This window comes from Herpailurus yagouaroundi, unplaced genomic scaffold (assembly GCF_014898765.1).
Source record: "Herpailurus yagouaroundi ecotype Mexico unplaced genomic scaffold, PumYag 182, whole genome shotgun sequence".
Taxonomy (NCBI): domain Eukaryota; kingdom Metazoa; phylum Chordata; class Mammalia; order Carnivora; family Felidae; genus Herpailurus; species Herpailurus yagouaroundi.
In genome coordinates this window covers 14960296-14985153 of record NW_024412413.1, presented here as the reverse complement: position 1 = coordinate 14985153, position 24858 = coordinate 14960296, and the positions used below count along the sequence as shown (strand labels likewise).

Genomic DNA, 24858 nt, shown 5'->3' with positions numbered 1-24858 from the left:
TTATGGTGGTGATGATGGTGATGATGATGGTAATGGTGATGATGGTGGTTGTGATGATTATGGTGGTGATGATGGCGATGATGATGGTAATGATGATGATGGTGGTGGTGATGATGGTGGTGGTGATGATGGTGGTGGTGATGATGGTGATGGTAGTGGTGATTATGGTGGTGATGGTGGCGATGATGATGGTAATGGTGCTGTTATGGTGTGGTGATGGTGATGATGATGATGATGACATTAATGATGGAAGTGATGGTGGTGATGAAGATGATGGTAGTAAGGGTGATGGTAATGGTGGCGATGATGGTGGTGATGGTGATACGATGATGATGGCGATGGTGATGGTGATAAGAAAAAAGAAATAGTGCTGAATATTTATTAAGCACTTAGGGTATGCTAGACTTCAAGTGTTTTAAGTGATTTATATGCATTACTTCATTTAATATTATAAGGTAGGTACTATTTTTATCCACCCAATAAATCCACTAGTTTACAAAAATTCCCATTTACAGAGAGGTTAAATAACTCACCCAAAGTCATGCAACTAGTTAGTGGCACATTGGAGGCTCAGACTCAGGCAGTCTGAGTCCAGACAGCATGTTTTTAGCCACCACACATCCTGCCCCTCCAGGAACAGGACAATGAATGAAGCACAGTCTCTGCTCTTGAGGCTCAGTAGGGAAAGCATACCGTGCGAACAATTAACCGTGAAACATGACAGAAACAAGTAACATGTCAGACTTTGTTACCAGGTATTGTGGGTACACAGGGGGGATTCTGACTGGGTGCATCCTGGAGAGCTGCATGGTAATACTTGGTCACAGCGTAAAGGTCTTCAGTAGTTGAGAGAATGAGGGAAAGGGCACTCCAAGGTGAGAAAAGAGGAAGTGCAGGGCTAGCTAAATGATGCTCAGAGGAGATGGTTAGCCCAACCAAGGTCAGAGGTGCCCCAGCATCTTGGGGAACTAGAAGGGTGGTACAGGGGTCCAAATCATGGACCTTCTCTTCTTCATTCCCTTGTGAGTTTTCTTGTTCTGAACTTTTTCATGAGAGCTTTTGAGAAAGATGTATGGAAAGATGATACTCCAGCCTGACGTAGATGGAAGGTATACAAAAGAAAACATATCACCTTGGTAAGCTTATTATCCTGATAATGCCAAGTCATGCATGCCGTAACTCAAAATTCAGAAACTATAGACAAGTCGGAAGGGAATGCCACCCACAATCCCACTAGACAGAGAAATCTTTGGTCAATATTTTGGAGGTTGTTTGGAGTGTTGGGTTTTTTTTTTTTTTTGATGTTTACTCAGTGCAGAGTTTTTAAATAACATAATCCATGGGGGAATGGAAGGGGAAAAAAATAGTTTCAACCAGAGAGGGAGACAAACCATAAGAGACTTGTGAATGCGGAGAACAAACTGAGGGTTGATGGAGGGCGGGGAAAATGGGTGATGGGCATTCAGGAGGGCACTTGTTGGGATGAACACTGGGTGTTGTATGTCGGCGATCACGGGAATCTACCCCCAAAACCAAGAGCACACTGTATCACTGTATATTAGCTAACTTGACAATAAATTTTAAAAATAATAATAATAATGATAAATAAAATATAAATAAATAACATAATCCTGATCTCACAGTATGCGATTGTGAGTTTCATTTGTTTTTCAATTTTACTTAACAGGAGTATTTTTTTTGTGTTATTTCAGTTCTGTGTAAACATTTTTAATGACTGCATCCATTTATTATTTCATCACATGGATGTACCAGAGCTTATTTAACCATGCTGCTATTTTTAAACATACATTTCTTTGTCAAATTTTGGATCCCATAAAGAAGGTTGGGTGAAAATCCTTGTGCATAAAGATTTGCTGCATTTTGGGTTCTAACACTGGGAAGGATTCCCAGAAATGGAATTACTCAATCAGGGCATGGAGCATTCATTAACCGGATTGCCTCGGTATGGACTTGGAGCTGACCACAGCTACATTGGGCCGTCTCTGGAAGAAGAGTAGGATGTAGGGTGAGGGCACAGGCATTAGAGTCAGATAGACCCAGATTGGACTCTTGTCTCTGCCTCAGTTTCCTTATGTGTAAAATAACATTTCTCAACCTTGGCATTATTGACATTTGGAGCTAAGTTCTTTGTTGTGGGGACTGTCCTGTCCATTGTAGAATGTTTAGCAGCATCCCTGATCTCTATCCATAGGATACCAAGTATCAGGCCCTTGGGTATGACAGCCAAAAATGTCTCCAAACTTTGACAAGTGTCTTCTGGGAGGCAAAATCCCCCCAGCTACAGATTAGTGCTGTAAAACTGGTCTAACATAACGCATGCTTTGCAGAGCACATGAAGATTAGAAACAGTGCCTGTGAGGTGCTTACTCACTGTCCCTGGCCCAATGTAGGTGCTCAGTGAATGGCACCTGTTACTACTGTTCATAACAATAGTGACAGTGACATTTCCCACGCTGGATGCTACAGAGATGACACCCAGGAGGACACCCAGGATCAGCTTGGAGGCCACACCCAACTCTCAGAGTCTCTGGGTCTTTGGTTCTTTGGCCAAGCACCCAGCAGTTTATTGTTCTCCTTCCAGAGGTTACCATGCATCCTACGATTTAGAAACAGAAATGCTCCTCAGATTTTCCTAATGGGGGCCTTTCCCCCTTCATTTCTTCCCCCCTACTCCCCCCGCTGTTGTTTGCAGCCCAGCTTTCCTCCTGAAGGACTGTGAGTGATGTGCTGAGTCAGTTATTAGGGAGCCGAAGTCCTTCTACCTGCACCCACCCTGGGAGTGAGGGGGGGCCCTCAGACCCTGCCTCTTAAGTGCAAACTCACTGGAAATCCAGCATCTCTGAAAAGTTCACCCAATAGGTTTTTGTGGGTTTTTTTTAACTTTTTTATTTAAATTTTAGTTAGTTAACATACAGTGCAATATTGGTTTCAGGAGTAGAATTCAGTGGTTCATCACTTACATACAATACCCAGTGCTCCTCACAACAAGTGCCCTTCTTAATACCCATCACTCATCTAGCCCATATCCCACCCACCTCCCTCCATCAACCCTCAGTTTGTTCTGTATCATTAAGAGTCTCTTGTGGTTTGTTTCCCTCTCTCTTTTTTATCCCTTTCCATATGTTCATCTGTTTTGTTTCTTAAATTCCACATATGAGGGAAATCATATGGTATTTGTCTTTCTCTAACAGACATATTTTGCTTAGACTCTAGCTCCATCCATGTTATTACAAATGGCAGGATTTCATTCTTTTTGATGGCTGGGTTATATTCCAGTGTATATACATACCACAGTCTTCTTTATCCATTCATCAGTCTATGGACATTTGGGCTCTCTCCATAGTTTGGCTATTGTTGATAGTGCTTCTATAAGCATTGGGGTGCATGTGCCCCTTCGAATCTGTATTTTTGCATCCTTTGGGTAAATACCTAATAGTGCAATTGCTGTGTCATAAGATAGTTCTATTTTTAGCTTTTTGAGGAACCTCCATACTGTTTTCCAGAGTGGCTGCACCAGTTTGCATTCCCATCAACAGTGCAAGAGGGTTCCCCTTCCTCCACATCCTCACCAACACTCGTTGTTTCTTGTGTTGTTAATTTTAGCCATTCTGACTGGTGTGAGGTGGTATCTCTTCATGGTTTTTATTTGTATTTCCCTGATGTTGAGTGATGCTTAGCATCTTTTCATGTGTCTGTTAGCCATCTGGATGTCTTCTTTGGAAACGTGTCTATTCATGTCTTTTGCCCATTTCTTCACTGGATTCTTTGTTTCTTGGGGTGTTGAGTTTGATAAGTTCTTTATAGATTTTGGATCCTAACCCTTTACCAGATATGTCATTTGCAAATATCTTCTCCCGTTCTGTAAGCTGCCTTTCAGTTTTGTTGTTCCCTTCACTATGCAGAAGACTTTTATCTTGATGAGGTCCCAATAGTTCATTTTTGCCTTTGTTTCCCTTTCCTCTGCCTAAATGTGAGACAGGAAGCCGTCAAAGTCCTAGAGGAGAATACAGGCAGCAGCCTCTTTGACCTTGGCCATAACAACTTCTTACTAGACACATCACCAGAGGCAACAGAATCACCCAGCAGTTTTTGAGAGTCCCCAGGTAGCATCTCACATATAGCCATCCCTTCCTCCGGCCTTGCTGTGGCTCACTCTGAAATCTTGGCCTCCCATGAATCTGTGTGAAACCTCACACTTTGCCCCTGCCCACAGCTAGGGCCACCTTTAAGGACCCTGACATCACAGCCAAAGGCAGAACTGGGAAGTCTGCAATACTTTCCAAAGCTGCTGGCCATTGACCCTGTCTGCCATGGCCTCTGTGCTTCTCTCCACTCTGTGCCCACCAAGGATGTAGTTACTGACAGATGCCAGTTAAACATGGGCTAAGCTTTTCTGCCAAAATTCTGGGTGTATCCAAGTCAGCCATGGTCTCTGGAGCTCCTGATGAGCTAACAGTGAATGAAGACCCCTTCTCTCCTACTATGATGGAGGCAGTGTGATACAGTGGCTAAGAGGCCCAAATCACAGTCGTTTGAAGCTCAGTTCTTTCACTCAGTAGCAGTGTGACTTAGCCAAATGATTTCCCTGGACTCAGCTTCCTCATTTGTAAAATAGATATGCTATCAGGACCTACCTCATTGGGTTGTGTGGCACCTCATCCTCTGGCCCCAGAGCCCAGCTGCTGGGCTTCTACCCACTTTCACAGCTTTCCAAGAAAAGCTCTTTCAGCTCTGCCATCGCCTGGGCTGGAATTCTGATCGGAGAGACCAGGCTTCTGTTGGTTCCATAACCAGCTTCCTGCCTATACGTTGCTGGTTACTTATATGCCCCTCCAGGCTCTCTTCCCTTAGGGCAATTTATCTTCTAAGAGGCTGTGGGGTCATTTATGCGGATTGACCCATCAGCCCCCACACCCTCCTGCAGACCAGTCGGACTCTGAGACCCCTCAGCTGGAAGCTCTACTCTGTCAGCAGAGGCTGACCAATCTCCTGAGCCCTGGCCCATGGACTCCGCAATGGCATATGTTTTGGGAGACTTGGGATTTAGCCCTCAAACACTTCACCAGAGTTTTTCAAAGGCCATGCCCTGAGGTAGATTCTAGATAAGTGCCTTTATGGAGGGACTGTGGTGTAGTGACAAAGAACATGAGCCCTGGAGGCCTAGTTGGAGTCACAGCCTGCTACTTCCTGAGTGACACCTGGGCCAATTGCCCCTTGCCTTGATTTTCCCATCTCTGAAGTGGGTGTGTCCCATATGGTTCTTATATAATTAAACTGGAAAATGTATAAGTGGCCTGGTAGCAGGTTCTCAATGTATCGTGGTTCCCACTTCTGCTGCCACTCCATCTACCTCATATCATCCTCCTCATCAGAAAAGTCAACACATGGTCATTGTGCCCAATCCCACCCTGGACCTGCCATCCTGTTGTTTTCTTCCAGACTCCTGCTCAGCATTGGCCGACTGGGCTCTTACATTGCCAGTGCTTAGAGCCGCCCCTTACGAGACAGACTGACATGACCAGCCTAGAAGCAGGCTTCTGGCTTCCTTTTTCCCTCCCTCCTGAGGAGCATGTTTCTAAAAGATGAAAGGGTAGAGAGAAGAGGGAAGAAGAAGCAGTTAAGGACCTAACTGCACCCCAAACACATGCCTGGGGTGAGCAGCTTTGTAGCATTGATTCCTAATGATGTCAACCCCAGCATGAAGCTGCAAGTCAGGCACTGGGTCAGGGCATGGGCTGGACTGTCCCTGCATGCCCCAGGCACCCACCTTCCCGTCTCACCATCCAGAGAGAAGGAAGAGCAGTGAGCCTAAGAGAGCTGCTTATTTGGTGCCAACAGTGTGCCAGGCATTTCCTCATTCTGCGTGTGACCCTCACAACCACCTGATGGAGGCGTATCACTTCCCACCAGAGAGGTTAAGCAACTTGCTGGGCTGTACACAGAGGAGTGGCAGAGCTGGGATTTGAATCCCTTCCCCTGCCTCTTACCTAACTTTGAGCACTGGTTCTCCATATTTTCCACCTGCAGGTCCCTTTGGGGTCTTCCCTGTCCACCTACTTCTAAAAGAGAATTTCCTTCTCTCTCTCTTTCTCTCTTTTTTTTTTTTTTTCAGTTTCTTGGGCATATTTTCCTGCTGTGGGGAATGGATGGAGACAGGAGGGTCAGGCTCTGAGCTAGGCATGGTAAGATGCAGGGGAGAGTAAGGAAGCGACCCCCCACTACTCTCTGTTCAACCCCTGCATCTGCTTGCTGTCCAGATATTAAGCGTAGTGGGTTGTACTCTGGTTAGGTTGACCTGCTAAGGCCTCAGGACTCTGACAACATGGAAGTTTCTTTTCCTCTGAAAACCCCTATAAGAAATAGTGGCCACTTGGAATCTTGTCTCAAGAAGGATTTAGAGGCTACATCTACACTTAGTGCATGAGAGCTCTGCAGTTGATTAACCATGTCTGCCATGGACATGGAATGGAAAGGGGAATATTTGCCATTTCTACCCTTAGCTGAGACCTCATCTCCATGGTTGACTCCCCTAAGGGGGATGAATGGCCCTCTTGTCAATCTTTTGAGGAAGTGGCCTCACTTTCTTGGCTTTGGACTTTAGGTCGAAGTGTCATGTTAAAAGGTACAGCTGGATGACAAAGAAGTGATAGACTCTGCAGGCCTGGTTTCAACTGGGCAGTGAAGGATTGGGAATGGGGAAGACAGTCTCCTTCCCTCACTAGGGGCTTCCTGGACAGAGTAGAGGGACAGTAAATTCCAGCAGGAGTTGATGTTTCAGTCTTGAGTGTGAGAGCAGAATTCCTTCTTCAACGTCTTTTCTCGTAAGGCCTTCAGCTGATTAGATGAGGCTCGCCACCCACATTTTGGAAGATAGTCTGCTTTTCTCAGAACTTACTGATTTAAGTGTTAAAGGTTAATGTGAAAAATACCTTCACTGCAACCTACAGATTACTGTTTAATCCAACAACTGGGTACCATAGGCTCACCCACTTGACACATAAAATTAATCATCACAAATATATTAGTTGAGTGTTTCCCAAAGTGTGCGACACATGCTACTGGATGAGTGGAACAGAGAAGTACATTCAATAACATGGGTCATGGAGTGATCCTTTTAAGTTCTATTTTATTCAGTCATATGTGGAATTTAAGAAACAAAACAGATGAATATATGGGCAGGAAAAAAAAAAAGGAGAGAGAGAGAAGCAACCCCTAAGAGATTTTTTTTTTCCCATGAGAGACTCTTAATGATAGAGAACAAACTAAGGGTTGATGGAGGGAGGTGGGTGGGGGATGGGCTAGATGGGGGATGGGTATTAAGGAGGGCACTTGTGAGGAGCACCAGGTGTTGTATGTAATTGATGAATCACTGAATTCTACTCCTGAAACCAATATTACACTATATGTTAACTAACTAGAATTTAAATAAAAATTTGGAGGAAAAAATGAAAAATTCTATTTTAATTCTCCTTGCTTCAAGAAGAAAGGCTCTATTTGGTATGAACCCCTAACACTTCTCTAACACTTGTTGTTTATAACAAAAACAAAACAAAACAAAACAGTATGAGAATTCAGCTATAAATTAATTATATGGTTTTGTTTTCGCTGAATTAACTTTTATAGTGATCTTGTGTTTATGGCAAGTGATACTGATCATCCATTTATAAGTGACAGAACATTTCCTTCAGACCCATACTTAAAAAAACTAAATGAATCCATTTAAAATAAGTAAATGATGGCACAGATGATGCTTGGATGTAGTTGCACTTGAGAAGGTGGTATAAAATGGCCCAAGTTTGGGGAACACCATCTCAGCCTAGAAAAGACCGGATTTCAGACCCAGCCAGCCTCCCCACAGGAAGATCCTCCCTATGCGGCCAGCCTGGGGGCATGCAGATTGGTCTGATGAAGGAGAAGGCTCCTTCCCTTTGGAGAAAGCAGGGGAAAGACTGGAGTGTTCCCAGGACTTGCTGGTGCTGGGAAGAGTAAGACAAAGCCCCCGCCCTCAAGGAGCATGGTTCAGTGCGTGGATTCTGGAGCCAGACTACCTGAGTTCAAATCCTGGCTCTGCCACGTATGGCTGCCGTGTACCCTTGAAAAGTTGTTTGACCTCTTTGGGCCTCTGTTTCCTCATCTGTAAAATGGGTATATGAAGGTACCCACTTTAGGGTGCTGTGAGGATTAATTGAAGTACAATATAGTAAGTGTCATTTAAGACTGAGTTTCTATCATTGGGAAAGACTGACAAAGAAATGGCAATCCTAACACAGTGCTCTAAGTGCTGTGATAAGAAGGTATAGTGTTGGGGCACCTGGGTGGCGCAGTCGGTTAAGCGTCTGACTTCAGCCAGGTCACGATCTCACGGTCCGTGAGTTCGAGCCCCGCGTCAGGCTCTGGGCTGATGGCTCGGAGCCTGGAGTCTGTTTCCGATTCTGTGTCTCCCTCTCTCTCTGCCCCTCCCCCATTCATGCTCTGTCTCTCTCTGTCCAAGGAAGGAAGGAAGGAAGGAAGGAAGGAAGGAAGGAAGGAAGGAAGAAAAGAAAGAATAGTGTGATAAACACACAGGGAGTGGGAGAGATTCCAGGAGGACTTCCTTGAGAAGTTAATACATAAGCTCATACCTGGATGATCAGTAGGAATTAGCCTGGAGAGGAGGAGAAAAAGAATATTCTAGATAGAGGGAATAGCATATGCACAGGCTCAGAGGCAAGAGACAGTGTAGTCCATGACTGTACTTGTGACTGCAGGGAAGACAGTACTGGCTACAGCAAAGGATGTGACAGAAGGTGTGTCCCAAGGTGATGTACACAAAGGGCTTCCTGTGCCTTGTTAGAAGCAGTGGGTTCCAGAAGGGCAGGACTCTAATTATCTTAGCAGCCCTCTGTGCTTCAAGTGCAGCCCAAACCTGGCAAGCAGGGACAGTCATGTGGTGACTGAACAGATGCTTTCCTCTCCACTCGATGTGAGACCTGGAGGTCCCAGAGGACCACTCCGGTTGAATGAGGGAGTCCCAGGATTAAGAATCTCTGCAGAGGGGCGCCTGGGTGGCTCAGTCAGTTAAGCATCTGGCTTCAGCTCAGGGTGATCTGGCAGTTTGTGGGTTCGAGCCCTGCATCGGGCTCTGTGCTGACAGCTCAGGGTCTGGAGGCTGCTTCTGTCTCCCCCTCTCTCTCTGCCCCTCCCCCACTTGTTCTCTCTCTCTCCCTCTCTCTTTCTCTCTCTCTCTCTCTCTCTCTCTCTCTCTCTCTCTCTCTCAAAAATAAACATTAAGAATTTTTTTAAAAAATAGGAATCTCTGCAGAGATGTTAAGCACATCTTCTCTGCAAGTCATGACTGCCTTGACAAGGATCTGAAATCTTACTTCTGTCCACAGGTGACCTGGTGTCCCGAGCAATGCATCACCTGCAGCCCCTCAATGCCAAGCACCATGGCAACGGCACCCCCCTGCACCACAAGCAGGGGGCGCTCTACTGGGAGCCAGAGGCCCTGTACACCCTTTGCTATTTCATGCACTGCCCACAAATGGAATGGGAAAATCCCAACGTGGAGCCTTCCAAAGTCAACCTCCAGGTGGAAAGGTAAGATCTGCCTTGGCTCCGGATGGCCAAAGAGAGGAGCTCCTCTGGCCAACACCACCTTGGAGTGGGTGGGTGCTTTCTCCAGAGTGGCAGAGGGGTACAAGAGGGGAGCCATGCTGGTGGTCACAACTGCACAGTGCCCAGAAACTTGCTGGAGGGGTCCAGGTTGGAATCTTGTGCTCCAAGAGGTGTCTGAGACCCAGGTGGGTTCTTTGAAATGGGTTTGCATAGGGTTGATCCAGTTTGGGTTAAAAATGGCCTGGGTCAGAAAGGTGGATCTGCAGATTCTGAAGGTGTAAAGGACTCTGCTGTGCAGGGTGGCTCCCTTGTGAAGGCAGCTATGGGGGAGACCAGCTCCTTGGGTGGGAGGTGTCTTCATTTCCTCCTGGCTGCCCTAAAACTCCCTTGGGGAACCATAAACACCTGCTCAGCTGAAGTGGGTCCTGAGGTGGCCAGGAGACTGTCTGGCTCAAGCAGAATTAAGGGAAAGGGAAGAAGGGAGGGTTTCCAGGGAGGGGACACTTCCTCAGACACAGCTTCTGTCCCTCCCAAGCACATTCCCTCCACTTCTCTGTGCCTCAACTTCCCTTTCTGTAAGCCAGTGGCTGAACTAAGTTGTTCCCAGGTCCCCTTCTGTCTGGAAAGCCCCAGGACGGTTTCACCCTCTCAGAGGCAGAGTATCAGAAACCACACTGGGAACACCCCACAGAGCCCATCTCCCCACAGCGCCTCACAAGTCGGGCCCTGCTTCCACATGAGCCTGTTTGCTGCAACTACTCTAGTAGTGACCCATTTATCAAAAGAGTGGTTAAGAGAGTGGGCTCAGTGATCCAGAGAGTGGGTTCAAATCCTGGCTCTTCCAATTAAAAGTCAGAGGAGGGGGAGGGCCTTGGGAAAGCACCCTAGCCTATCCATGCCTCAGTTTCTTCATCTGAAAAATGCGGCTACCAAAAGTAAATCCTTCATAAGGCTGTCGGAGGAGTGAGTGAATTGAACAGTGCCCAGCACACGGTAAATGCTCAGTAAAGGTTCACTTTTGCTTCTGTTGTAGATACTATCTGCATTTTGGTGGACTCAATGCAATTTTCTTTTCTCTGTTAAATGGTTCCAAGCAATTTTGAAATGCTCATTGGCTGCTTTGCTGCTGCAGGAATGGACTGGGGCTTCCTTGGGCTTCCTTTTACAACCACGTCTCTTGGCTTTCATTTCAGGGAAGAGAATGGAGCACGAGTTAGACAAAAGTTGCTGAGTTTTTGTTCCTGTTTTGTTTTTAAGAATCTCAAGTTAGCATGAATATTTCAATCCAGTCTGGAGTTAGCTTCATCAGGCATCCCACGGTCTAGGCCAAATCAGTGGGTACCCTACGTGTATTTCCACATGCCGAAGATGCCCGAATTCAGGGGGCCAAATGCTCCTTGTCCCTGGGCAGAAAATAACTTCAGTCAGAACACCAGGAGTGCTTTCTGTGAATGTGCAACCTTAGTGCTGAGAGAATGGGAGCCAGCAGCCTCGGCCTGTGGGGCATCTAGCTCTTAGGCATACCGCCCTGACAGCCTGTGGGACAGTGAGCATCTCTGACTTACCTCCTGCCAACATGCACTTGACCCCCAGATGACTCCCTTCCAACTCCAGCTAGACAGCACCTCCTCTGAGCTCCAGAACCTCCTCGTCCTAGTCAGCCTCAGTTTCCCCATCAAGTCTCACACTCTCAGACTGGTTCTTCTCATCACACCTTATTCTTTTCCACATAACACTTACTACAGTTGATAATCATAATTTCGTTACGTGTTCTTTTGTTGCCCGTCAGCTTCATGAGGGCAGAGAACACAGCTGTTCTGGTTGTCCCTCCACACCTAATGCCAAGCTCAACATCTGGTGCTAGGTGGGGAGTCAGTAAATTTTTGTAGAGAGAACGAACGAACCCATCGACCTAGCTGCCTGTGGAACATGTCCCTTTGTGCGTGCTCACAACTACCCCACATCTGAAATTATCATCTTTTCTCCGAAACCAGCTGTCCTTCCTTTCTCCCTCATCTCTAAGGGTGGCATCACCACCAACCCAGAAAAGTGGGCCTCACCCCACACTCTTTCCTCCCCCTCCCCCCGTCCTGCAGCCACTGGTCAACATGTGTTACTGATGCCGCACCTGCAACACCTCTCACTGCTCTCTCCCTTCCTTCCCAGATTGCTGCCACTGTGTGGTTGGGTACCTTGTTCCCTCTTACTTCTGTACTGCATTGGATTTCTAAATGGTCTCCCAGGATGTAAGGCTTAATATCCTCTGACCAGCTCCATCGTCCTCATAGCCATCAGACTGAAACTTCTAGAATAGGAATCTCATCATGTGATGTACTCCCTGCCCCTACACAACACCCGTGCATGGCCCCATTACATCTTCCCTTACACGGCTTCCACCTTCTCTTCTGGGATCCCTTTCAGAATTCAGAGTGTAGCTGGAGTGGCTGTAAGTCTGGGAGACCACCTGAGGTTTCCAGACTTTCTGGGACAAGATGTGAAGATGCGTGAGCTTTGAGGGAGAACAGAGTAAAGAGAACATGGCCCCAAATGCTATGGAATCACCTCTGTCTCCGTCTTTCCCTTCTTCTTTGGTTGGTTTTTCAGAGGTCATCACAAAATGCCGAGTGGAACTTGACATTTTTTGAGTTGTGTTACTTTGGTCCTCTGGAAAGAATATGGATTTGGAAACTAGGCTGACCTTTGGCTTTGGGATGCTTTGGCTTTGCATTCCAGCCCTGCTTCTTCTGAATCTGAGACCTTTTTTAAAAAAAAAATATGAAATTTATTGTCAAATTGGTTTCCATACAACACCCAGTGCTCATCCCGACAGGTGCCCTCCTCAATGCCCATCACCCACTTTCCCCTCCTGCCCACCAAGAGCAACCTACCCCCCACCCCCAGTTTATTCTCAGTATTTAAGAGTCTCTTACGGTTTGCCTCCTTCTGTCTCTGTAACTTTTTTCCCCCTTCTTCTCCCCCATGGTCTTATGTTGAGTTTCTCAGGATCCACATAATGAGTGAAAACATATGGTATCTGTCTTTCTCTGCCTGACTTATTTCACATAGCATAACCCTCTCCAGTTCCATCCATGCTGCTGCAAATGGCCAGATTTCATTCTTTCTCATTGCCAAGTAGTATCCCATTGTATAAATAAACCACATCTTCTTTATCCATTCATCAGTTGATGGACATTTAGGCTTTTTCCATAATTTGGCTATTGTTGAAAGTGCTGCTATAAACATTGGGGTACAAGTGCCCCCTGTATCCCTTGGGTAAATTCCTAGCAGTGCTATTGCTGGGTCATAGGGTAGATCTATTTTTAATTTTTTGAGGAACCTCCACACTGTTTTCCAGAGCGGCTGCACCAGTTTGCATTCCCACCAACAGTGCAAGAGGGTTCCTGTTTCTCCACATCCTCGCCAGCATCTATAGTCTCCTGATTTGTTCATTTTAGCACCCTGACCAGCATGAGGTGATATCTCAGTGTGGTTTTGATTTGTGTTTCCCTGATGAGGAGTGACGTTGAGCATCTTTTCATGTGCCTGTTGGCCATCTGGATGTCTTCTTTAGAGAAGTGTCTATTCATGTCTTCTGCCCATTTCTTCACTGGATTATCTGAGGCCTTGAACAAGCCATTCTTCCTCATTGACTGTAAAATGAGAGTGACAGAAGTTTCATGGGACTGGTGTAAGCAGTGAATTCAAAATTGTAGCTAAGACTCTGGTGCCATGCCTGGCACAAAAGGAGCTCTCCTCTCACCCCCCAAAAGAGTAGCTGATACCATACATCTTTTTATTAGGGGGAGCCTCCAAAATGCGGTTACCATTGTCCCTGCAGAAACCTGTGTGTGTATTTCTTCTAGACAGAAAGCTATTTCTCCTGCTCCCTGATGGAATAGGCCTTGGCATTTAGCATCTGAAATCACACATGGAAGGGCTTCAGAGGAGAGATGACTTCTGTTCTCAGTGAAGGGTTTACACCAGCTCCATACCAAAACTTCTAAATAAGAAGTTTCCAGTGGGATATGGACTCTAATTTGGAGTTGTTTTTCTCTCTGTATTTCTCTCTCCTCACTCCCAAAATCAAACAACATTTCCTTAACTCTTTATTTTTATTCTGGCAATGTCAAGTAGGGCCATGGTGCTTATATGGTTTTTCACTAGACTATATTCTTCAGAAAAGGGACTGAATATTATTTGCTTTCGTCCATGCCCAGCAGAAAGCCAGAAACATTTGTTGACTGAAATATGGATTGTTTTATACCTCAAGTCATCTCTGCTTGTCAAAAGAGCCTTCCTTGGCTGGAGTATTTGGAAGTAGGCCTACATGCACTATTTTACTCTTTCATGTGGGCATAGCTTTAGAGTTGCTACATTTGTTTTGGATAGTTTCATTTTTCACTGCGGGATTTTTGAAGGAGCTCAGTGCCAGTGTGAAATTTCTATAGTTTAAGTTTTTCCAGAACTTTGGCGACTAGTTTTTGAGCTTCTAAAATCTTTCCGAGCAGCTCTTTGGGTCACTGGAAGCATGTACCGGGAACAGGTCCTGTAAAGAGCTGGAGGTCCAGAGTGAGACAGACAGGCATGACCCAGACCACATGGAGTAGAGTCTAAGACTAAAAGGTCAGACTTAGAATTTTATTCAAGTCAAGTGTTGGCAAATTCAACATGGAGAAGGAAGAGGGGGAAAACATTCTGTATCAAGGAGAATCGAACCTTTGATATCACTGAATCTGATATGTGCCAAAGCCTGGTCACTGGAGATTTATGATGCTCTGTGAAATACAATGCTGACCTTCCAAGTGCCTCCAGGAAGACAGTAGCTTCAGATTCCATCGAAAAAAATAAATTGCTGTTAATTATGGTACCCAGCCTTAGTTTGTGACCTAATTTTTTTAATCCCTTAATTCAGTTTATAATAAAGCTCCCTGAGGGAAACAATCTGCCTCTTATATGTTTTTCTAGAACCCAACATAGTATTTTGGGACATTACACAGGCTTAACAAGTGTTTGTTAAGTTAGTTAAAAAATAAATACAACCAATGTCATCAACAAAGCCTGTTTTGTATTGGAGCATCAGATGTTTTACAAAGAAATCTTAGTTCAGATGTCATCTTTATTTCTGGCTTTCATTTATTCAATATTTATCCAATATTTTGAAGAATTTTCTAAGAAATAGGTAATTCTACTTAATTTTTTCCTAGGACAGAATCTTCAATAATTTAAATTCAATGTCAGAATAAACATATCATACTGTCAATCAATAAATAAAATCTTTCAGATACTTCAGATATTTTTACTCAAAAAACCCAGATAAGTTTTGTAAGATTTATGATTAGGCAATATTTGTTTTATTATATGTTTATATATAATTATATACTTATGATAAGGCAATGTTTATTTTGTAAGATTTATGATTAGGCAATATTTATTTTAGTAATGATAAGTGTAAACATCTTAATGTAAATGTAAAAAACTCAGATCTGAGGCTACTGAATTTATTTTTTTTTAATTTTTTTTTTTTAATTTTTTTTTTCAACGTTTATCCATTTCTGGGACAGAGAGAGACAGAGCACGAACGGGGGAGGGGCAGAGAGAGAGGGAGACACAGAATCGGAAACAGGCTCCAGGCTCTGAGCCATCAGCCCAGAGCCTGACGCGGGGCTCGAACTCACGGACCGCGAGATCGTGACCTGGCTGAAGTCGGACGCTTAACCGACTGCGCCACCCAGGCGCCCCGAGGCTACTGAATTTAAATAGAATCATCTTAAGTCTGGGACAAGGTTTTCCTCCCCTATATCATTACTGGAAATATCAGTGATTCCTAGATGTGTTTGGCCATGGATGATTTCAGTAATGGCCAAAAAATGAAAAAAAAAAAAAAATAGCAGGATAAATTGGACTATTTTGTTGCCTGAGGTAGCTGGCAATGCCTGAGAGGTACAGAGATGTGTTTTAACCAGAAGACTAGACAATTAGGTAGTTCTGTCCTCCCCCAGTCTCACTGAAAGCAAACAAAAACATATACTTAGGCAATCCCTTTTGCAAGCAGAACTGTATAAACAGATGTGGTTCACTGTCTACCAGGGAAGCTGGACCTAAAACATGAGTATATAATCACCAATCACCAACTGTTTGAAAGAAATGAAACTATCTTAACAAATGAAGAATTTACACTTGAAGAAACAGAGCTAATAAAGCAAACATAACAGACATTAGAAGTTAATGGTACCCGAATACATCTTCCAAGACACTCACCCTACCAAAGGATCACTCCAACACATCGGTTCTTGATGCTTTCTCATCTGTGGCATATATGACAGGTGATAGTCTAAGGTTAACATACTCCAGTGGACATACCAGGGTTGTGTAGAATTCCAAGCACTCTGTTGTAACTCTTCCTCATTCCTTCCCCCTAAGGAGTGTATATCAGAATGCAAGTGGACAGAGATATCCTTGACACAAACAGCATTATTAGTAAAAATACTGTATTGCAAAGGTTAAACCTACTATGACCGCTTAAAGCAGAAAGATGACCTCTGGGAGGCCCAGTTTAGGTAGATCCTTTCCTCTTCCGCATCAGAATTAGACGTTGTGTTAATTCTCTAGCTCTTTTCTCCTGGAAATATGATAAAAATTTCAGTATCAACTACATTACCAAGCAGCATTGCTTATGGTTAGAGTAACTCTAGATTGGTAAAATTGATCTAACCTGCTAGTACTATAAATATTTGATAAATCTCCAATCTCCAGAGCTTTGGGCTTCCCTGATTTCATTGGCTCTTGTCATTGGCAGTGTCCTTGCATGGACCTTGGAAACTATATCTGTGGAGTTGCTACAAGAGATAGTGGGGTTCATAAACCATGATAGTTCTCACAGTCACCCAAGTGGATCTCATCTACTTTCACCTGAGTGTCACCCGGGCAGAAGAGAGCTCTAGGATGGATGGGTGAATTGCTATAAGGACTCCTACTGAAAGGAACATCTGATGCTATCCTGCTGGGCCATGTGTGGCTTATGATAGTCCCATGAGTCTAAGTGTTTAGTAGAGCTTAAGAAGACTTCTGATGGGTGTTAAAGCCAGAAAAGCAGGCTTTGGGGCTGCACAACCTAGAGCAGTGTCCAAGTTGTACCCCAGGACTGCTTCAGCAGATACCTCATACCACCAAGGCTGGGCATTGGACACTCCTGGCAGGATCTCTGTCACAGTTAGCCATGAAAGCTGAATGTCTCTACCAACACCTTTGTCAGCTTCATGTTCTATCTATGTCATACTACTTGCTTCCAAATCAGTGGTGCCTGGGTTATATGCCTGCACCCTAGCTGCAAAGGAGTCTGGGAAGTTGAATTCCTACCTTGTTGAACCATGGACTAATAATATGGGAAATTCTCTAAACACAGTAAGGTCATCAGTGTTTCCAGGCAGCTGCAAAATTTGACAAAGTTTCACCACACCCTTCTAATTGATTTGTTTTTGTATAAATAACACACAAGTGAATCACGTGTTCAGTTGAGTACTTCTGACCATTGTTAGCCACACATCTCACAACTGATTGGCTTACACACCACAGCTGAGAACCAAAATACTGCCTCAACATTAGGACTCCTTAGCCTAACACTCTGGGAACCTTGATAGCAAGGAGGAGAGAGAAGGACTGTTCCTGACATCCTAAGCAGGGATGCAGAATGCATTTTCCCAGAGGAGGAATGCTACTTCCTCATCTTCCCAAGGCCAGTGATCATGTCTGGCACAAAAGTCCCATCAAATGCCCAGCCCAGTGCTGCTGAGTCCTGGAGAAATCCAGAGTCAATGGACAAATGGGGACACATGGAGAGGGGGAGACCTGTTTTCTGCAGCGCTGTATGTGGCCTTTGGTGGATTGGCCTGGAATCCCAACACCCATGTAAATGGTTCTAAGAGGGAAAACATGCATGTTGAATACTAAACAATTAACTGGAGAGACAAAGTTTTAAAACAGGATCCATTCGTAACTTGAGCATTGCTGCATCTGGCACAAGGTGAAAGCAACTCTAATCCCAATATTTTTCAAACTGTGGGTTACAGCCCGTTAATGGGCCATTAAATCAGTGCAGTGGAGAGATTGGCAAACAATGCCCCAAAGGCCAAATCTGGCCCACTGCCTGTTTTTATAAAGTTTTATTGGGACACAGCCATACTTATTTGTTTACATATTATTTATGGCTGCTTTTGCATTTTTGATTAGCTGTGTCAGATGGCTCACACAGCTGAAAATATTCTTTGGCCCTTTCCAGTAAAAGTTTTTTTGACCCCTAATGTTGTGGGTTGTGACCTAAATTTTTAATAAATTAACTACAGTAGGAAAAAAAGTTTTCATGAGGTAAAGTAAGTATGTTTTGTGAAACTTTTTTTTTTTAAGTTATATGAATTTAACTAGAGTTGATTGGTTTGCTTAAGGTCATGTAACTAAAGTTGTAGAGCTAGTGTCTAAACCCTTGGAGTCAGGTGCTGGTCTGTGCTCACATTCATTAGGCTGTTCTGCTACCGACGGGGTTTGATTTAGAAGAAATAACATTTGGAAGCCTCATCCCTAATCCCTAGAATTTGTTTCATCATCTTCATGAATGTTTATACTATATAAAACTAATATGTACATGCATTAAATAAAACATGGTAACTACAAAAAAAATAAAGAAGACACTTTGAATCACCCATAAGCACCATGACCATATAGGGTATATATTCTGTGTCTACATCCAAGTTGTTTGGTTATTTCACAAAATAAGGACCATATAGTACCTGCAGTTTTGTTGATCTGTGTCATTGAGTAGACTTCAAAAGCATGATTTTTCAAGGGACTCTTCCATCATTGGACATTTAAAGTTGAGAGAACTCCAAGAACAGGCATGTTGAACATGCTTTATGATGAAGAAGGTGAAACTGAGCCCCAGCGGGATGAGTGGACTTGTCTGGGGTCATAAATGCACTTGCAGTGGATTTGCAAGGCAGTGCCTCAGTGCCTTTGCACATGCTTTGCCTTCTTCCCAGAACACTGCCTCCCCTCTGTCATCTGGCTCACTGAGTCAGTTCATCCTTCAAGACTGATTTTAGGCATCACCTCCCCCAGGAACCCTTCCCTACCGCCTCAGGCCATGTAGGTGTTTAGGGCCTACCTCAGTGCATAGCATATAGTAAGTGCTCAATAAATGCTTGCAGAACTGAACAGAACTGGGTCTGAAACCCATGTGTTCCAACTCCTGGCCCAGAGAGCTGTGGTGACAGTGTCAACTCAAGCAGCCCTCAGCTTGGCACCCGCTATACGCTTCACATGCTCCAGGCCTCAGTTTCCTCAGCTGCAAACAAATAATAATTCCTACTTCATGGGACTGTTTCGATGACTAATGAACTAACTTATGTCAGTGCCATACACACTCACTGGCCCATAGCAGAGAATCCATAAATGGTGGGGATTATTGCTCTCTTAATTCAGGTTGACGTCTTATAGATATGTTCATCTATATAAGGCACTTAAAGTCCAGCATACATTAGGCTCTTTATGGATAATGCCCATTATTATTCTGTCATGGTGCTTGTAACCTGAACATACAATGTAACAGGGCTTCTCAAACTGTAATCACTAATGTGCATTGGAATCCCCTGGGATCTCATTAAAATGCAGATTCTATCCATAGGTCTGGGGAGGGCCCAAGATGTTTCATTTCTAACAAGCTCCCAGGTGAGGTGATGCTGCTGGTCATGGGCCACGCTGTGAATAACAACACATTGTAGTTTTTGTGTGTTTGTCATTCATTTCCCCAACTTACTCCACCCCCCATTTTTAAGTTACATAAGGGCAAGAAATAAGCTTTTATGGCGATTTTTGTCTCTCTGGTCGAGCTTGGCACACAATAGGCTTTGGGGGCTGCGTTGAGCCTCATGAGATGCTGGATCCCTCTGCCATTTGACGACATGAGCGGATCCCAGAGGTCAGACATGGCCAGCCTGCAGAACTTTGGGGCTGCAACAGCCAAGGAAAGACACTGAGTGTCTGAATATAATGATCATCTTCAGCCTAACAAGGTGGCTCCTCTAAGGCGGCTCAGGGATAGCAAATTAGCGACAAGCGTGCAAGGGAAAGGTGAGGCGGGATTTCACAGGTGTCCAGTCTGGAGAGAGGCAGCAGGGCAAATCTGAAAGCTCACCAGCTTAACACTGTTGAACACCTCTAGCCTCCAGGGCCTGTCAAATGGCTTCGACTCGGGAGTTTCCTGGTTGTTGTTGTGGTTTTAAGTTTATTTATTTATTTTGAGAAAGAGAGCATGAGCAGGGGAGGGGCAGAGAGAGAGAGAGAGAGAGAGAGAATCCCAAACAGGCTTTTGCCGGCAGCACAGAGCCCAAGTGGGGCTCAAACTCACAAACTGTGAAATCATGACCTGAGCAGAAATCAAGAGTCGGAGGCTCAACTGACTGAGCCATCCAGGCGCCCCTCGACTCAGGAGTTTTTTCCAGCCAAGGAAGAGAGATTGCTCCTGACCACAGGTGACAAGCTGAGGGACTCGAGTTTAAGAACAACCTTCCCTCCCAACATGCAGGGTCAGTCTGATCAGATGCACGCACTGCACTTGTTCGTTTGAATATCCAGGCCATTTCTGAACCCCGGTTAACTGGCTGCCCCAGCAGTCCACTCTGCTCTGACACACCTTCTCTTTGTTTTATTGGAAAAGAAGGAAAACCTCGCCGTCGCGCACAGAGACTGGGGAGCTAGCACCATACTATCCAGTGTAGTAACCACCAGCCACGTGTGGCTGTTTGAATGTAAATGAATAAAAATTAAAGAGAACTAAAGCTTCAGCTCCTCAGTACCCCTGTCCTCCTTTCAAATGGTCAATACTTGCCTGTGGCGAGCGGTCCCCGCTCTGGACGGAGCACCTGGATAGGCTGTCTCCAGCATCACAGAAACTTCTCTTGGACAGCCCTGAACGGGAGACTCAAGGCTGGTAGCACTCCCCTTTTAGAAAAACAGCCCATGGGGGGCGCCTCTGTGGCTCAGTCGGTTACGTGTCCGACTTCGGCTCAGGTCACGATCTCGCGGTCCGTGAGTTCGAGCCCCATGTCGGGCTCTGGGCTGATGGCTCAAAACCTGGAGCCTGCTTCAGATTCTGTGTCTCTCTCTCTGCCCCTCCTCCGTCCATGCTCTGTCTCAAAAATAAATAAACGTAAAAAAAAAAAAAATTAAGGAAAAGAAAAACAGCCCATGGAAACCCGCGCTCCCAAAGCAGTACGGTCTCTGCGAGAGACCAGGGACCAGCTGACCTGCCGAAGCGCATTTTACATCCTCTTATTTTGATCACCTTGCAGCCAAGTGCTTCGAAGCAACCATCACCATCACCACCCCAAATTTTACAAGGTGTTTGGGACGTGCAAGGCTCTCTTCTCAGCTCATTGGCTCACTGAGTCCTCGCAAAATGTCATGAGTGTGTTAGCACCCTTACACTATTGCTGTGTCTTCCTTCTCTTGAAGAAGGTCAAGCTCAGAGAGGTTGTGTAGCCCGCCCAGGTTACACAGCGAGTCAGGGACAGACTCTTGCAGGAAGCTTGAGTCCAGAGTTCACGCTCTCAGCCGTGTGCCATCCCACAGGGACGGGAAGGACGGGGGGTTCCAGGGGGAGTGCACAGTGTCCCTCTGAAGGTTAAAAACCTGAAAATCTCGAACCAGGGAATGTTCTTGTTTTAATATGCTTCCCCCTCCTCTTCCCTTTTCCTTCTGGTATTTTCCCTGGCTGAGGCCTCAATAAATATTGCTCATATAAGTGGAATAATGATAATCAAATCACTTCATTTGATTAGACAGCAGTTAAACATCTCTGAGAAACATGTTTATCTCCTGGAACCAATTGCTATAAACCCAGAACCTGCCTCTCCAGTCTTCATCTCAGTGCTACTTGAACTTTTCAGTTTTTATTTAATTTTTAAAACTTGTGGGCTTTTTTATTTTTTAGAAAGAGAGAGAGCAAGTGAGGGAGAGGGGCAGAGGAAGAGAGAGAGAGAATCTTAAGCAGGGCTCAATCCTGTGACCCTGGGATCACGACCTCAGCCAAAATCAAGAGGCAAATGCTCAACTGACTGAGCCACCCAGGCCCTCCAAAACTTACTCATTTATTTATCACTGAACTTCTTATTCAGTTGTTCATCCTTCATCCATTTATTCAACGAACATGAATTGAGTGCCCGAGCATAGTAATAGGAAGAGCCAGTGTTGATTGAGTTTTTATATGTGCCAGGCACCATTTTAAGTACTTTACATGAATGAACTCATTTGTCCCTCGGGATGACCTCATGATGGTAGGTATTATTGTCATCCCCACTTTATAGATGGGGAAAATGAGTCAGAGAGGATAAGTACCTTGCCTGAGGTCTCAGGGCTCAGTAGTGGCCTCGTGGGGATTCATGTCCAGCAGCCTGGCCACAGAGCTCACTCCCTTAACTCTACCCGTGGCTGCTGTGTGCCACGCCCTATGCCAGGGAGGGGGGCGACCCAGGGGACCTCGCATGGCTCCTGCCCTATGCAGCTCATTTACCATCAGAGAAGGAAAGGGCAAAGGGTCAGAAGGGGCATGCAGATCAACGGCCGAAGGGGGTCTGGGAAGGTAGTTTTGGGGCCAAACGGAGGCATGGATGAGATCAGGCAATCCAGGTGGCTCCAAGATCAGAAGTCTCCCGAGTACCATAGAGCAGCGAGCGAGACCGCGGCAGGGGCTAGCTGACCTTCAGCTGCCTCACAGAGGTACAGCTGTTATGCCAGCTGTTCAAATGCTGAATACTTCTCGATGCATTGGTAAAGAACCACTGCCCCAAACGCCCCCACCCCACGTCCCCACCGTCCAGCGCCTGCAGCTAGGCATCCAGGTCCACGGGGGTGGGGGAGGGGCCTGCCTGTATTAAGACCACAGGAGGTAGGCGGTGCCTGGGCCTTACTGATAGTTAAGTAATACTTAGAATGTCACTGCTGAGTTGGAAGTGTGTGGGAGCAAATTATGTCCTACAGGTGTTGGGCCTTTGTTCCCTCAATGGTGGGAACAAAGGGAGAAGGCTTAGCCAGATGCAACGTCCTGCTCAGCCTTCGGGACAGCTGCATCCTCACCGCTGCTGTGGAACCTGTGCCACACCCCCCCCCCCGCAGGACCACCCCCCCCCCCCCCCCCCCCGCAACTTGCTCTCTGTGAAGCCCTCTGTGAGTAATTATAACAACACCCGGAGCCATCGTGTGCCAGGCCCTGGGATGAGCGCCACTTCCGATTGCCCTACTTAAACGTCCCCATCACCCTCTGAGATGCTGCAGTTCTGCCTCGTTTCAGATCAGATGGGGAGAGTGAGGCCGACAGAGTTCAAGGACTTGCCCAAGGTCACACGGCTTAAGCTTGAGAGAGGCCGGTCTGGAAGTTAAGCCCACGCAGGGTGAGTCCCGAGCCCGTGTCCTCTTCATCACCTCCCGCGTGGGAGGCAAAGGCTGGGGCCATTGCCGCCGCGGCGTTCTTTTCTTCCCTGTCTCCACTGCCGGACTGAACTGGTCAGAGGCAGGGACTGGGCTTTGATCAGCTCGTGCCCTCTCTGGCAGGCAGCCAGGGCCTGGCACAGCCGGGTGGGGATATAAAGACCAATCTGAGTGCAAGGCAGCAGGAACATGGAGCCTGGCCTGATGCAGAGGGCTGGTTGGAAGGTTCCTGCAAGAGTCCCCGAGCGTGTGGCTTGACCGAGTGCCATGTCCCATGTCCCCCAGCAAGACAGGTCACCAACTGGCCTCCTCCCTTTGCCTGAACAATCCCAGGGGAAGCTGCATTAGCCTCCTTGGATTTTTTGATGCCTCCTCATTTGTCTGAAACTGCCAGCCTTCTGCATGCCCTATGTCTGGGACTTCAGACAGTGTGCATGAATGTTCTGCACTACAGGGAAAAAAAAAAAATTTTTTTTTAAAGAACATTAGTGAAAATTAGCCCTTGAAGCTGCCCAGTGCAAACTGGGGGCTGGCCCAGCATGGCAAGGGCCAGTAGCAGCCGGGGTGCCTGGGAACAGAAAGGCCTGCCAAGAGGGAACGCTCCCCGAATTCAGCCAGCTTTCAAACCATCTGCCCTGTGCCAAGTTTCCACTCTGTTTTATCCTTTCAGAAACAGTGATATTGACAGCTTCCAGCACATACCTGGGTTTCACACATTATGGAAAGGAGCAGGGCAGTAGAAATATGGTCATTTGCCTAGGAGACCTAGCATCTGAGTTGATCTTGCATTCTTCAAAGTCGGACTTCCCACATGAACCCCACACGTGTCTGCATGCCTCCTAGTAGAACTTCGTCCTAGGTTTTCATTGATTTAATCGTATTCTCTCCTTCCATTTTGCTCTCCTCACGGGCTGCATCTTTTAACAACCGTAATACAAGGTGCTATAAAGTCAAATTTTTGTATTATATTTTTTTTAACCAAAAAGTTCCTTTGCTCATTTTTTTTAACTTTGGTAAATACAGAAAAACATAAGAAAGAAAATTAAAATTGTCTACAATTCTGCTACCGAAATGATTATTGGGTACCTGTTCTCATCTTTGTTTTCAATGCAGAGAGTGAGGCTTTTTAAAATAGTTGTACTGTGTATATATAATTTTATATCTGTTTTTATTTCACTTAATATGCCACAAGCCTTTTTCCTGGTACACTACAGAACGTTCATAAACATCACTTTTAATGACTGCGAGATTTTCCATCTTGTGAATGCACTGTAATTTGCCTAACGGTTCCCGGGTTGCTGGTCATTTGGGTCTTTCCAGTTGGTGAATTGCTGTTCTTTTAAAACGACACACAGTAGCATGACTAAAACATCAATGGAGAGGGAATGGATGTAAAAAAACAAAAGCAGTCTCTTTGGAGTAGAGCACCTAGGGGTTAATTCGTGAGGTTTCTGATGGCTCCTCTGAGTGAGAAATTACAGAAAAGGAGAGCCTTGGATGGAAAGCTTACCCAGCCCGATCGCAGATCCCATGTCATTGTGTTTTCCAGGAGGAAACACCTTATGGGAAATGTGAGAAGTGGCCTCCACCTGGTCTGCAAGGTCTCTGGCCACAGTCATTATCAAGATCTCTTGAAACTTCATGGTTTCCAGGGTCTTCCACACATACAGTCTCCCTAGATTCTGGAAGCGGGAAGACCAGACACAACTTTAAAGAAACTGGCTCTAGTAAAGTCATGAGATTTTCCCAAAGCCACGCAGTGTGTGA

General features: G+C 45.6%; 1 protein-coding gene across 2 annotated transcripts in view; it reads left to right on the top strand.

Annotated features, from left to right (window-relative positions):
* ABTB3 (ankyrin repeat and BTB domain containing 3) overlaps window positions 1-24858 on the top strand; it is a 313737-nt gene that overhangs the window by 187490 nt on the left and 101389 nt on the right. For both annotated transcript variants that reach the window (XM_040490986.1, XM_040490987.1), the window contains exon 3: window positions 9396-9600. In XM_040490986.1, coding sequence (XP_040346920.1) covers window positions 9396-9600 — 205 coding nt within the window. The remainder of the gene's footprint in view (window positions 1-9395; window positions 9601-24858) is intronic.